The following is a 12892-nucleotide window of genomic DNA, read 5'->3' on the forward strand; positions in this document are numbered from 1 at the left end:
GGATGCAAAGTGAAAAGGCTCTGAGTCTGTGTGTTTGTTTTAACTGCATCCTGTGACAACCTCACAAGACAGAACAGGCACCGATTCTGCTTCTGCTTTTTCTTTTTCTTTGTTTATCAAGGTCAAAAGTGGAGTACGCAGGCAGGAACATTTCCTGAGTTTCTACGACAACATCACCTGTTTTAAAATGACGCTCATCAGACCTTATTTCTATGTTCCCTCCTTTTATTACTCTTCTTTAAAGGACCCTGCCAGTTGCTCCACACTGTAGCCTAGAACTGCCCTGACCCAGATTCACAACTGTCTTCAACCCTTCAGACACACTTCACATCTGTCCAAGGTGTCTCTTGGTCTTGTGTCATTTAGTTGTGTGCATGTGTTTTTGGGACATCTGAAGGTGAGGTTTTATAGTCTGTCAGGATGTATGTGAACACAAAGGGTTAAGGTCACCCAATAGCTGCCTCCTCAGGACTTCAAAGGCTCCGTCTTCGGGTAACCATGGTTACCTTCGGAGCAGCGCAGTTGTTTGGATGTGTGTATTCTGATTGCCTGCTGTCACGTCTGATTTGACGCACAGCGAGGGAGGCTATTACAGGACTACAAAGAGAGGATGTGGAAGAAAAGTCACAGAGCGGCGAGACCTTGCAGGGGATTAATGTCCCCAACTGGCATTAATGGAGGAGACTACAAAGGAGGACATAGGAAAAATGTCCGCCTACCTGGCAAACTGTTGCCTTGACCATTAAAGTCAGATGGCAACAAAAGTACTTCCTGAGCTTGACAAAGTCAGTGGAGCGAGGAGTCACTCTCTGTCACTCTGCAGCCACGATGTTGTCATTTTTTCACTAATTTTTGTAAAGATTGAATAAACAAGATAACTGTATCCCCCTGTCTCCAGTCTTGCTAAGTCATACATAGCTAGCCTAACCAGCGGCTTGCTGTAGCTTCATACATAAATATAAAAGTTGTCTTCTTATCAAACTTTTGATAGGCATCGGTTGTAACATGTTACAAGTCATGCACAAGTAAAAAAAAAAATTTTTTTCAGTAGCTTTTCTGTTGCTTTTTTAAACTGTACTTCTGCTCCTTTCTCTGGTATAATTTTAACCTCTTTCCGAGGAGCACCTCCACTGCAGATGCCACGTTGCCAGATGCCTGAAAGACATAGAAGCACCACCTGTCTTTCAACCACGACGTGATGATGACCGAGTAAAAGCATGGACGTATAAAGAGATCTGTATACAGCACTGGAAGCGGGACCCCGTTCATTCCTTGAAAGGTTTTCACTGGCACATGAGACCAAACAAAAGCTTGATTTTCACGGTATGAAAGTACCCGGATCTTCCACATCATTGGGCCCACAGAGCAGGTGCAGTAGAGACTTACAGCGACCAAGTAGCTAACTTTCGGTTTAGCATTCCACTAACCTGATTGGGGATAAAAATGATTTAATTCCAGACTTTAAAAGTGTTCAAAATAGTGAAAGGAGTCATTTGTGACGCTCAAAAAAATGTATCCACTCATGTACAGACAGCTCTTTCACAATGTAAGTCTATGAAAATGTCTTTTTGGTCCTCATGGCATCCCATGACGGACCTAAAAGTTGTAATTCCACATCAGGCCACTATGTCAAAGGTGCTTTTTTTTTACTGGTACTTGAGTAGGTTTCTTAAATGGTAATTTTCACTTTTATTTGATCCATTTTTTCAAAGTCTGTCACATGACGCCATTGGGCCCTAAAAGACTTATTTCCACTGACTTACATTGTGATAGAGACGTCTGTAAATCAGTGGAACATTTTTTTTTAGCATCACAACCTCCGGAAAATGACTCGACATTTGATCCATTCTGTCCAATAACATTTTGAAAGTCTACACAAGCTCCACTTATGAAGGGCCGGTGGAAGTTAGTTGCTCGCCTGCTGTAAGTCTATAATGTGCTTGCTCTATGTGCCTCACACTACCAACTATGTGGGTAATTTCTACTGCAGTACTCAAGCGTTGTTGGCTTCATTAGCTACTGAGCAACTTAAATAGGAATGAACAGCACCCTGTCTCCAACTTTGCTATCCAGTTCTCTTTATACATCCATGTACTTTACCCAACTTACCCAACTTCCAACAACAGTTTTAAGAGAGGCGGGCATATGCACCAGCATCGTGCTTTCTGAGTGACTGTGTGGGTTTCAGAGATGTGGAGAGGCGTGAGGTGAAAGGAGGTATTGTGATGTGGAAAATTAATCAGCACTTGATGGATGCTTTCCAAATATAGCGCATAAATGCAAAAAAACTAAAGACTCAAGTCCTGTGATGGATATATTTAAAGCATCGGCTGATATCAATCTATCACTTCTTACCTTGCTCATGTGAAACTCCAGACGTCTCATGTACCTCTCGATGGTTTTCATTTGCTGCAGAAAGACAGGACGCACAGGAACTTAGTAGTGCCAATAAGAGCGCAGCTACATCTGTTTAAAGCTGTGAACATAATGATTCATGTGTCCATACTACAGAATATAATGAGGCACACTTTGCAAGCCTGTCAAAAAAGTGGCTCATGAGATCACTGATGATCATTAAATGTATGTCACAAGTTGAGAAAAAAATGTTTAACTAAATGGTATCTGCTGTTTCTATATGCAAATATCTCACAGCTAATTCCTCCCAAGCTGTCTCTCCTGTCCCATCACACACTTTCTTTCTCTTTTATCCTCTTTCCTGAATTATTCTTCAATCCCGTCAGCCCCTCACTTCTCTGCTATGTCCCTCCTCCCTCTTTTCTGCTGCCTTTAGCTGTTTTTTCTTTCTTTCTTTCTTTTTTTTTTTTTTTTTTACATCAAAGATTTCCTGCAACACACGCCAAACTTGGACTGGTTGTTACAGCAGACCCTCCCCTCCATCAACTCACCTTGTCAAGATCGTACAGCACTCCCTAGAGAGAGAAAACACACATGCAGACACAAAAACACACACACACAATCACACAGTTAGAACAGAGGGACGGCACAGCTGAGGCTGCGTAAGAAATGCAAAGAAGAAATCCTATTAAACACCCTTACAGCGGCAGCCTTGACTTGTGTGTGTGTGACTGTGTGTATTATAACAAATCTGTGATGCTTAAGTCTATGTATTATTATTGTATGTGATGCATTATCATAAAAAAATGAGCTGAGATCTAAAATGATCCCAGCTGCCAGAACTTATGTTCATGCTGCTTTCGTACAGATATTTGTAAGATATAAGCAACAGTAGATTTGACTCTTGACAGATTGACTCTGTTCAAAAATGAAAAAATCTGCCATCCAGCATCTCTTAAGCTCCAAAGCTTCATTCAAACAAACAAGATAATACTTGTCACTCAGTGAGGTTCGAGGCCCAGACACACTAAACCGACCTCAGAGAGCTTAAGGCGCTGAAAGCCCCCCCACTGCATTGCCTCACGTCACCTGTGTCACAGCCAAAAAGTTGCACACGAACACACCGCAAAGACTTCAACTAATGGCAAGTCACCACATATGTTCTGCGCCTGCGTGAGAGGAAATAACTCCACACCAGCAGACGGCTGTAGTCCGTAATCGTCATTCAAAAAGGGAAACCGAGAGACCGTCTTGATGCTAGTTAGCTCTTATAAACACAATCCAATACTGAAAGAACAAAGCATATTTACCGCACACCACTGTACAATAACACAAATCACCAGGAAACGTTTCTGCAACAGAACTCACTCCCTCTTGACTTAAGCTCTTTGTTTACTTTCCTCACTTCCATTTCTCGTCTCATGCTTTAAACTGAACTGCCAACCAGAGTCAGTTCATTCAACGGGCTCTGCATTTGCCAGCACCGATTCAGCAAGTTGAATCATGTGGGAAATCAGTGGGCGAAAACCAACTAGTGTTGACAAGGGCCAACGGTGCAGGACCCACCACAGAGATGAGGGCCACAGATGCTCACAAACAGCCAAACCCTGACCGACAGCTGACCTTCGGCTTGGTGAGTCAGGGCTGTTACAGGGGCTGGTGGGCAGATTTTGTTGCCTTCAGACAGAGGAAATTTATCCACAGAGACTCTGCCCTCTGCCTGTATTTTCTTATTTTCTGTGCTCAGGACATTTATGGGTGTGTTCCCCCACAGGTGTCGGATGTAAGCAGCAGGTATCCAAGAGAGACAGTGCAGAAAAACAAATATAACAAGGTGAAATGCCAAATGAAAGTTAATCTGGGGTTGGCTTTTACTTTCACATGCTTACAAACAGTAACCGAATATGGTATATCTTTAACTCTCATTGAGTACGTGAAAAAGTGTATTTCCCAAAATGTCAAACTATTCCTTTAAGATGTGACTAAAGTGTTACTTGTATGTACGTTAGTTTCTCACCAGACGAGAGTTCCTCTTCATGTCCTTCATCAGAGACGTGAGTTTGTCCAGCTCCGTTTGATGAACTTCAAGATACTCACTACGGGACAAAAAAGGAAAAGATTCAATGTAAATAACAGGTAGACTATATAATGACAGCAATATAAACACATTGGCATACAAACGTTTGTGCCGTTATGTAAATATATGCAGCAGGAAATGTCAACAGGCTCAAACAGGCTGTAAACGTACACATTAAAGAAACTGATTACAAACATTTATGAGCTGAATCTGTAGCCAAACTTAAAGGAAATGAGCCCTCAGGAACATCTGAGTAGTTTATGCAGTGAAGAGGAAATGATTTTGTATTGGCTGACTGACTGAGTGAAGTGTGTGTACGCAGTATAAGTGTCCATTAGTTTTTGGGTTACTCACTCCAGGCCTTGTTTGAGTGCATTGTAAACCTCCTCCAGTCTTTTGGGCTGCGGCTCTCTGGAGCTGCTGCCTCCCTTGTGTCCTGACAGGTGGGGCTTCTTTGGCTTGGACTGAGGCTTCTTCTGCACCGCCGAGTTCCCCATGAAAGAGTTACACCTACACACACAAACACACACACAATAGTGAGCACAATAGAGGGTCCCCTGTGTGCAGGAATTTTCTTAATCTTCTATGCAATGATGAAAACACACACACACACAAAAGCTTCATAGCAAAGCAAATGCAGGAAACAGGAAGATAATCTCTCCAACTATCCTCCTACTGACAACTAAAAGGTGCAGCTCAGAGCAGGTCGCAGAGGAAGAGATGTGCGGTATGAGCTGCAACTTATATCAAAATGTGTACTAGTCATAACTCAAAGTCAAATCTGAACTCACAAACGTGACACACATATTATAATAATAATACAATGATGAAAACTGTAGTTCCAAAAGTTTTGTCTGAGGGGCGACCATGGTGTCAGACTTTGAAAGCCCCTGGTTCAGAGCGACTCACACAGACACAACATTATATCTCATATTAAATATTAAACAAGGGATTTCCACAGTGTTTCAGATAACCAGGCCTGCAGCTGCCTGTAATAATAATGCAATGTTGGATGAGATTTTTTTTTTCCAGCATGCTGAACATGCCCTTGGGCCAGTCTCAGCATGAATTCGTCTCATCTGTCTGATGGAGAGAGCTCATCGAGTCTGTTCAAACTAAGATTACGCAGTCACACAGGACTGACACATTAGCCTACATATCATTCTGGAAATACTTTCAAACATGCAGAAACTCTCAGCATAACCTCAGAGGTGAACATCTTCATCAGTCACAAGGCTGTGCTAAATCGCATGTCTGTGGACACATGCAAACATGTGCTCTCCACCCCCCCACTCTCTGTGTTTGACCTGTGCGAGGCTGCCATTTATCTTCTGCTGGAGTGAACTTACAAACACACTGAGGCACCATCACACTCCCGGCAATCAATGACATTCAAGTGTTCTTCACTCTTTTCCCTAAAGACCAGCATCAGTGTGACTGACTCAGGGGGGAAAGCCAACGAATGTGGAGTTAGAGATCTTTATTGGGGGCGCAATATGGCCAAATTGTTGTATCACCGTTAATGTCATTTTGTGTCAGGGTAAAAGTAAAATTCTTTTAAAATTGAAGCTTTAGGGTTTTGATAACAGTAATCTCAAGTGTTACAAATTTCTGATTTTACAACTTCACTCTCCTCCTCCATGTCTGACCAAATCACGTAACCTTGCGACAAAGCTGGATTTGTGAGATCATGCAAGAATCAAGCCCTGAAATTTACATAGCCCTGAATAACTCCTGCGGTAAAAACAGTACTGTTAAATCTGTATCGGTGGACACATTTCTACCGTCTACGGTATGTACCATCATATTGCCCAACCCTCATTCACTAGTTATTATTATTACTATTTTTACCTTTTTTTTTGCAATATTATTGTTATCGCTAACTCTTAATTGTGAAGTGAAAATCTGATATTGTGCCGGCCTAGTAGATATATTTATATAAACAGCAGCAACACAGGCTGCTTTCAATATTATCATATGTGTACACAAATTTAGGGCTGTAACTAATTATCATTTTTGATTCATCTGTTTCAGATTAAAGATACAGTTGGTGACTTTTATGAAAATAACTTTGGGTCATATTTGCTAAAATGTCAGTATATTATGAAAGAAGTACATGAGACAGAGTCTGTAAAAAAAAGCTGAAGAGTCAAGCATGTCCATCGCTCTGTAAACTGCAGTCAAACTGTAGAACTAGGCAGCGCTGATCAAATATGAATCAAGATTCTGTTACTGCATTGTTGCCTCAAATATTTCAGAAATATATTTTAGTGTACTGTTTAGCTGTAAAATGACAAAGTGAGTCTGGCCAGTGGGCGATGCTTAGAGCTGTCCACTTGTGAGCCGATCCCTCAAGATGCATGCTAATACAAGGTGTAAACAGGGCCTTAAGCCTGATTTATGGTCCTGCGGCGTACCTACGACGTACGTGTCGTTGCCGTGACGCCGTTGTGAACCCTTCGAACTTCTCAGTCACTCCATTTTGTCGCGGTGCAATTCACCGCCAGAGCGGTAGGGGGCTGCGTTCCTTTTCTGAATGGTTATCATTGTCTCTAGTTGATTCTTTGTTTAGCTTCCGGCTTTTCCGGTCACAGTGAACAATGCCGACCGAGAGAGAGAGAATCTTGCTGGAGTTGGAGTTGTTGGATGTCGAAAAAAGAGATGTTAATGCTGCAACATCTACATCGCAACAGAAGATGTTTAAAGATGGCGGGGATGGCGCAATCTGGAAATACGGAACCGGAAATGCGATGCTACCAAGCAAACCAATCACAGCCCTCTCGGTGTGCGCTGGGTCTGTGTCGCCTCAACGTGTAGTTACATTTTTTGGGGAGGTGCACGTCAGGCTACGCCGGGGGCTACGGCGAGCCTTCTGCGTAGCCACGTACCCTACGACGTAGGTACGTCGTTGATTTAACGCAGGACCATAAATCAGGCTTTAAAGTTGTGCAGACAACTGTGGACAAGGAACCAAAGCACTCCATCTTCAGAAATGGTTGTCTGAACAATTTTAAGACTTCCTGGATAAATTACATTTTTTTGTATAGCTCATATTGTCTGACCCTCACTGCAAAAACCCCAAACTATTTGATTCATAATCATGCAAAGCAGAGAAAAGCGGCCCATCGTCACATTTAAGAAGCTAAAATCAGCAAATGTTTGGCATTTTTGCTTGATAAATTAAAATGATTCATAGATGATCAAAAGTCCATTAATTGTTTCAGCATCATGTCCAAGTTTGTTTCTCTGTTCAAATAAAGAAGAAAAAAAAAGCCCAATTTTCTCCACCTCACATCAGTCCTCTCTCTCCTTACGTCAGCCCATTTTAGGTCACACTCATCTCATCCACTCGTGCACATATCAGCTTTTAAAACCACTGCAGATTTAGCTGACAAATGACATTTCCTCAGACTTAATGAAACGATCCCAGAGTCATCTCAGGGACAACGCGACAACCAATTCCAGCGCTCGACAAGTTGGAACGTGCCACGTCTTGCCGCGTGCCAGAACGCAGCACAAGTTAAGCTAAGCTGCCACGAATGTAGGGCACTGCTGAATGAGAGCGCTGCGTAGCCTTGGGGTCACGCAAGCTGCAGTGTAGAAGAGACACACACACACATACACAGAAACACACATATGCATAGATGCTAACACAATTCCATACTGACTTATAATTGTGACACAGAGTCTGCAGCATGCATGCATGTGGAAATGCACACAAAACATACACATGGGTACACACATGGTAAGCCCTTGCTCAGTAAGACTAACACACTCCAGTGGCCTCAGAAGCCACATCTCTGCAGCTTTCCACCTCGCTCATTATCAGAATGGTAACTTGTCAGTCGCTGTCAGTCGCCCACACACCCGAGTCATTCCAACCAATTACCCCGTTCACTGCCTGAGCAGGGAGGAAAGAGACGGAGCAGCGTCTTCAAATAGGTTCTCTCAGCAGGACCAGGGGCTGCTGAAGAGGACCACGTGTCGACAGCCAAAACTTTGAGACTGTAACAGATATTTCTGAGTGTGAGCTCACTGTCTTGTGATGGAGTGACAGCCATCACAGACGAGTCAAAGAGGAAGGAATGCAGATAAAATCTAACACCAACTTCAGCGATCTCCAACTTCTTTAAACCAACTTGTGGCTACAAATGAAACAATCATCATGAAACTGAGTTTGCTGTGTGGTTATGCAACAGAGTGCGGATCATCCCTCAAGAATCCAGTTCCTTGACGGGATCCTGAGACTTGCTGTGGCTCGCTAAACATCAGGAAGGTTGAAACCAGATTACTGAGTTAGTAAATTCCTTCTATGTGTGTGAGTGATGTTTGGATCTTGGTCTGGTTACAGTGATGGATTTCTGAAAGGGATATTTCACAACCAAACACAGATGAGGCAAGCTAAGATAAAGGTTTTGCAAGACTTTTTTTTTTTTTTTTTATAACCAAAATTGTGTTGAAGCCAACATTGTTTGTTCTACAGGGGTATACAGGGCAGAGACCAGAGTCCTGCATGGGTCTAATTTTCAAGACCCACTCCCAAACCTAAATCATGATGTGCAAGTTCCTCCCACAGATCACGTTTCTTATGGGTTGCCCGCCAGGTACCTGACCTGATGCAGGACTCGGTCAGAGGCTCAACAGATAGTTTGATTTTAAAGGCAAAATATTAAGCAAAGTATTTTTTAAGAATAGTTTCTAAGCAGTGAGTCGATGTCCTTTTCTTAAAACCCTGTCTTTGGGTTTGAACATGATTCTTTCTCATGTGTAGTCTTTTCTTTTTCCATCAATATTATGAACACCAGTTAATGACTGCCAGTGAGGTCACTATGGTTACTGCTTTGGAATCTGAAGATTTCACACGTCACAACTTCTGTTAAAGTTATGCAAGATTTACTTAAAGAAAGAGAACTTTGTCTCGCTGTCCTTTTCCCCACCGATCAGCTGATTACATGAAAGGAACAGCTGACGTCCATACTTGACACAATATAAACAAAACAGCAAATCATTTTCTGCTGTAACAACTCCTGAGATAAACCATGTGGCGACTGCATCACTGAATAATAAAAGAAGGGAGAGAATAAATTCAACTAATTTTAACTAACTGATAAAGTTGCACTAGACGCTGATTAAAAAGGAAGTAAGTTAACATCAAACAGATCCTGATGCAGATTAGTTGCTGTCTTACACATGACGGTAACTTGTCACGTGACAAAGTTTTTAACTGGTTCCTGTAAACGTGACCATATTTTCCCACACTCGCCTCCCTCCGCTGGCTCCCTGTCAGTTTTAGACACTTCTCAGATTGGTTCCCTTTTACTTATCTGACCTTTAAATTCCGCATACCCCACCCAGGTCACTCAGGTCCTCTGACTAGTCACTTCTGGTCGTCCCTCAGGCTCAGCCTGAAGCTCAGGGGCGAACACGCCTTTTCAGTCGCCCCAGTCTGTGGAACAAACTGCTCCATCATATCAGATCCGCCTCCTCTACTGCGTCGCTCAAAGCACAGCTTGAGGCCTACCTCTCTTTTTCTGGCTTTTGAGTGTACTTAAATCACCAACACTAACTGGCCCTGTTATAATGGTTGTTTACTAGTTGCTGCATTACTCATCTTTCATCTCGGTCTCTGCCTGGTTTATGCATGATTGTTCTGTGTGCTCTATTGACCTGATTTTATGCAGCCCATGTTTACAAAGCACATTGGACAGGTCATGTTGTTTTAGATGTGCTATAGAAATAAACTGACTTGATATTTAAACATTATAATAAATATATAGCAGTCTGGGCCCAGATGTTTGTCTCTAGACCGAAAGAAGAGCAGTGCTGAGTGTGAGCGGTTCTTGAGAAAGCTGCAAACAGCAACACCACAAGATGAGAAATCCACCCCTTCCGAACAGGCATGTTTTCATCACACACTGCACTAGTGAAAAGAAAAGAAAAAATCAGGAATCACAATCAAAACAGTAAAATCTGGGTACCAAGTTTTTATTGCTTAATGTTTAATCTTTATTCCAAAGAAATATCGATTATTGACTGATATATCCTCCTGAGACCCTGTGTGCTCATATGAGGACATCACATTTTGGGTTTACTGGAGTTTGACAATGGCAACAAATTTGACCAATGTTAGCAACAGTAATAAGACTCTGTTAATTAGGAAGTACTCGTTTGAAGACATTGGGACTTAATTATCATTGACAATGTTTCGTCTTTCTGTGTTCAAGTTGAAATGTTTTATTTACATGAATGTCACACCTCCATTGTGCTCAAATCAGGTATATAACACACTGTATTAAAGACAGTTAGTAAAGGAACATATGCATATTAACTGTATGTCTGAGACTAAAGCTACTCTCTTCTCCTGGTCTTTAGCATCACAGCGACAACAACAACACAGAGCATCACCAGCAGAATACTGAGCACTGAGCATCTCACTGTGTAGAAGGTGGAGTAAATCCCAAAGGGCTCTCTGTACATTAGAATAATTTTGATTGGTGATAAACAACAATTTTGTTCGTCCACAACTGCACACCAGTACTCTCCTGCGTCTTTCAGTGAGACATTAGAGATATGCAAGGTCCCGTTGGGGGACCAGCTCACTCTGCTCATGTTCAGATCAGAGGTTACACTACTGGTCCTGCCTTCTGTTCGGTCCGACTTGATGAACCAAACGAATGCCACACCCTTATCCCAATCTTTGCACATGAGAGTGACTTCTTCTCCCTCTGAGAAGAGCTCCACAGCAGGTGGGCCAAATTTGGGGCAAACCACCAGCGTATATACTTGCAGGCCTCTAGAGGTTTCACACTCGTACATACCTGAGTGATTTAATGTTAGCAATGAAAACACCAGAGAGTAGTTTTGGTCCATTGTCTGGTTTTGTTGCTGTAGGGAAAAGGACTCCCAACTTGGGGGCTGACCGTCAGTGAAATTATTGATAGTACACGGCAACACAGCCGTCTCTTCCACTGAACGGTAGATTATGTCTTCAGCCAGGGGAATCTCTACAGGTTGGCTGCTGAAACACTGCTGTTGGTACATCCTCAGACAGGTGAACAATCGATCCGTTGTTGTGACCTTGGATGCATGAAGAGTTGATGTGTTTGTTACCTTCACTGATGTTATTTTGTCCCCCAAATCTTTGGTCCATATTTCTTGTTCATATTTAAAGTCCCTCTTGAGCCAAAGGATATCCAGACCATCGAATTTTCCCTCACAAGCCACGTCCAATGTTTGTCCAAATTTCAATGAAACAGACATTGGCTCAAAAGTTATATGACAAATAATAATACTGATGTTCTTCTTATACGTAACTTCGCTGTTGGTCCAACACTTCTGTCGGTATGAGCCAGAGTCTGAATCCGTCAGGGAGCTGATCCTGTAGGAAGTAATATTCTCCCTGCTGACAACTGAGAGTCGTTGTTTCAAGTCTTCAGGTACAAAGGGGTTCTCGGACCAGAGGTCAGAGGTGTTCCACAGGACAAGCTTCTCCTCACCAACAAATCTGGAGATCAGGCAGGAGCTGGCCTCTTTGGGTAGGTTGAAGGTGTAATCGTCCCAGCTCTTCCTGATGACAATGAGTTCTTCTGTATGAATGTTGCTGATGAGAGCAAACAGCAGGAGGGAGAGCTCTGTGACTGCAGCCATTCTGCTTTGAGGTCTCTTTGCAAGTGTCATGCAGACACTGACACCACTCACCTCATTAGCTCTATGTCAACCCTCATCAGCAGGAAGTATGTGCCTTTTTTTTATCTCATCATCATAGGAAACTCAGAAGCCATAGTCTCTTTATCAAGTAATCTATGCCCTTTGGACGTGTCTAGAACCACTGAGGCTGTCATGTTTTCAAAGGCTGATTATTGAGATGTGAGTAAACCACCAGTGAAAATGTGTGTGAGAGAGACATTGACAAAATTTGCGTATAAGTCTACGTCTGTGATGAGCGAGAGAGATGAGCATAAATAAAAAAATAAATAATAATAATTAATATAGAAAGAATGATCTAGAATATCCACTTTGCACTTTCCGCAAACTAGTCAAGTTCTGCTCACAGTTTACATCCATGTCTATGAAAACATGGATACTTCACACACATCTTCAACACAGGAGATCTTTAGAATCAGCACAGTTTCAAAGTGGACGCCCAAGATTAAAGTCACCAATTCAGTATCTGACCAAATGTCTCCCCTTCTGTTCTTGAGTTTTGACACTGAATAATGGCCACAACAAGTAAAACTTTATGATGTTACAGTGACAGTGACCTTTGACCTTTTGAATACCTAATGTCATCACTTCATCATTTTATCCTATGAGACATTTAGGTGAAATTTTGTAAGAATTAAAGGCGCTGTATGTAAGAATGTGGCCAAAACGGTTACTGCACTCAAATTCAAAATACTGCCGCGAGTCGCGTCCGCCCCCCCCCCTCCCCTACAGATTCGAGGTTGCTGGACAGCGGCA

General features: G+C 42.4%; 1 protein-coding gene across 3 annotated transcripts in view; it reads right to left on the minus strand.

Moving 5' to 3' along the window:
- The window catches only part of ripor2 (RHO family interacting cell polarization regulator 2), a 78910-nt gene that overhangs the window by 23222 nt on the left and 42796 nt on the right, over nucleotides 1–12892 (minus strand). For all 3 annotated transcript variants that reach the window (XM_050033906.1, XM_050033905.1, XM_050033907.1), the window contains exons 3-6: nucleotides 4787–4942; nucleotides 4373–4451; nucleotides 2907–2930; nucleotides 2356–2409 (exon numbers count right to left, since the gene is read on the minus strand). In XM_050033906.1, the coding sequence (XP_049889863.1) occupies nucleotides 2356–2409; nucleotides 2907–2930; nucleotides 4373–4451; nucleotides 4787–4942 (313 nt within the window). The remainder of the gene's footprint in view (nucleotides 1–2355; nucleotides 2410–2906; nucleotides 2931–4372; nucleotides 4452–4786; nucleotides 4943–12892) is intronic.

Source organism: Epinephelus moara, chromosome 22 (genome assembly GCF_006386435.1).
Source record: "Epinephelus moara isolate mb chromosome 22, YSFRI_EMoa_1.0, whole genome shotgun sequence".
Lineage (NCBI taxonomy): Eukaryota > Metazoa > Chordata > Actinopteri > Perciformes > Serranidae > Epinephelus > Epinephelus moara.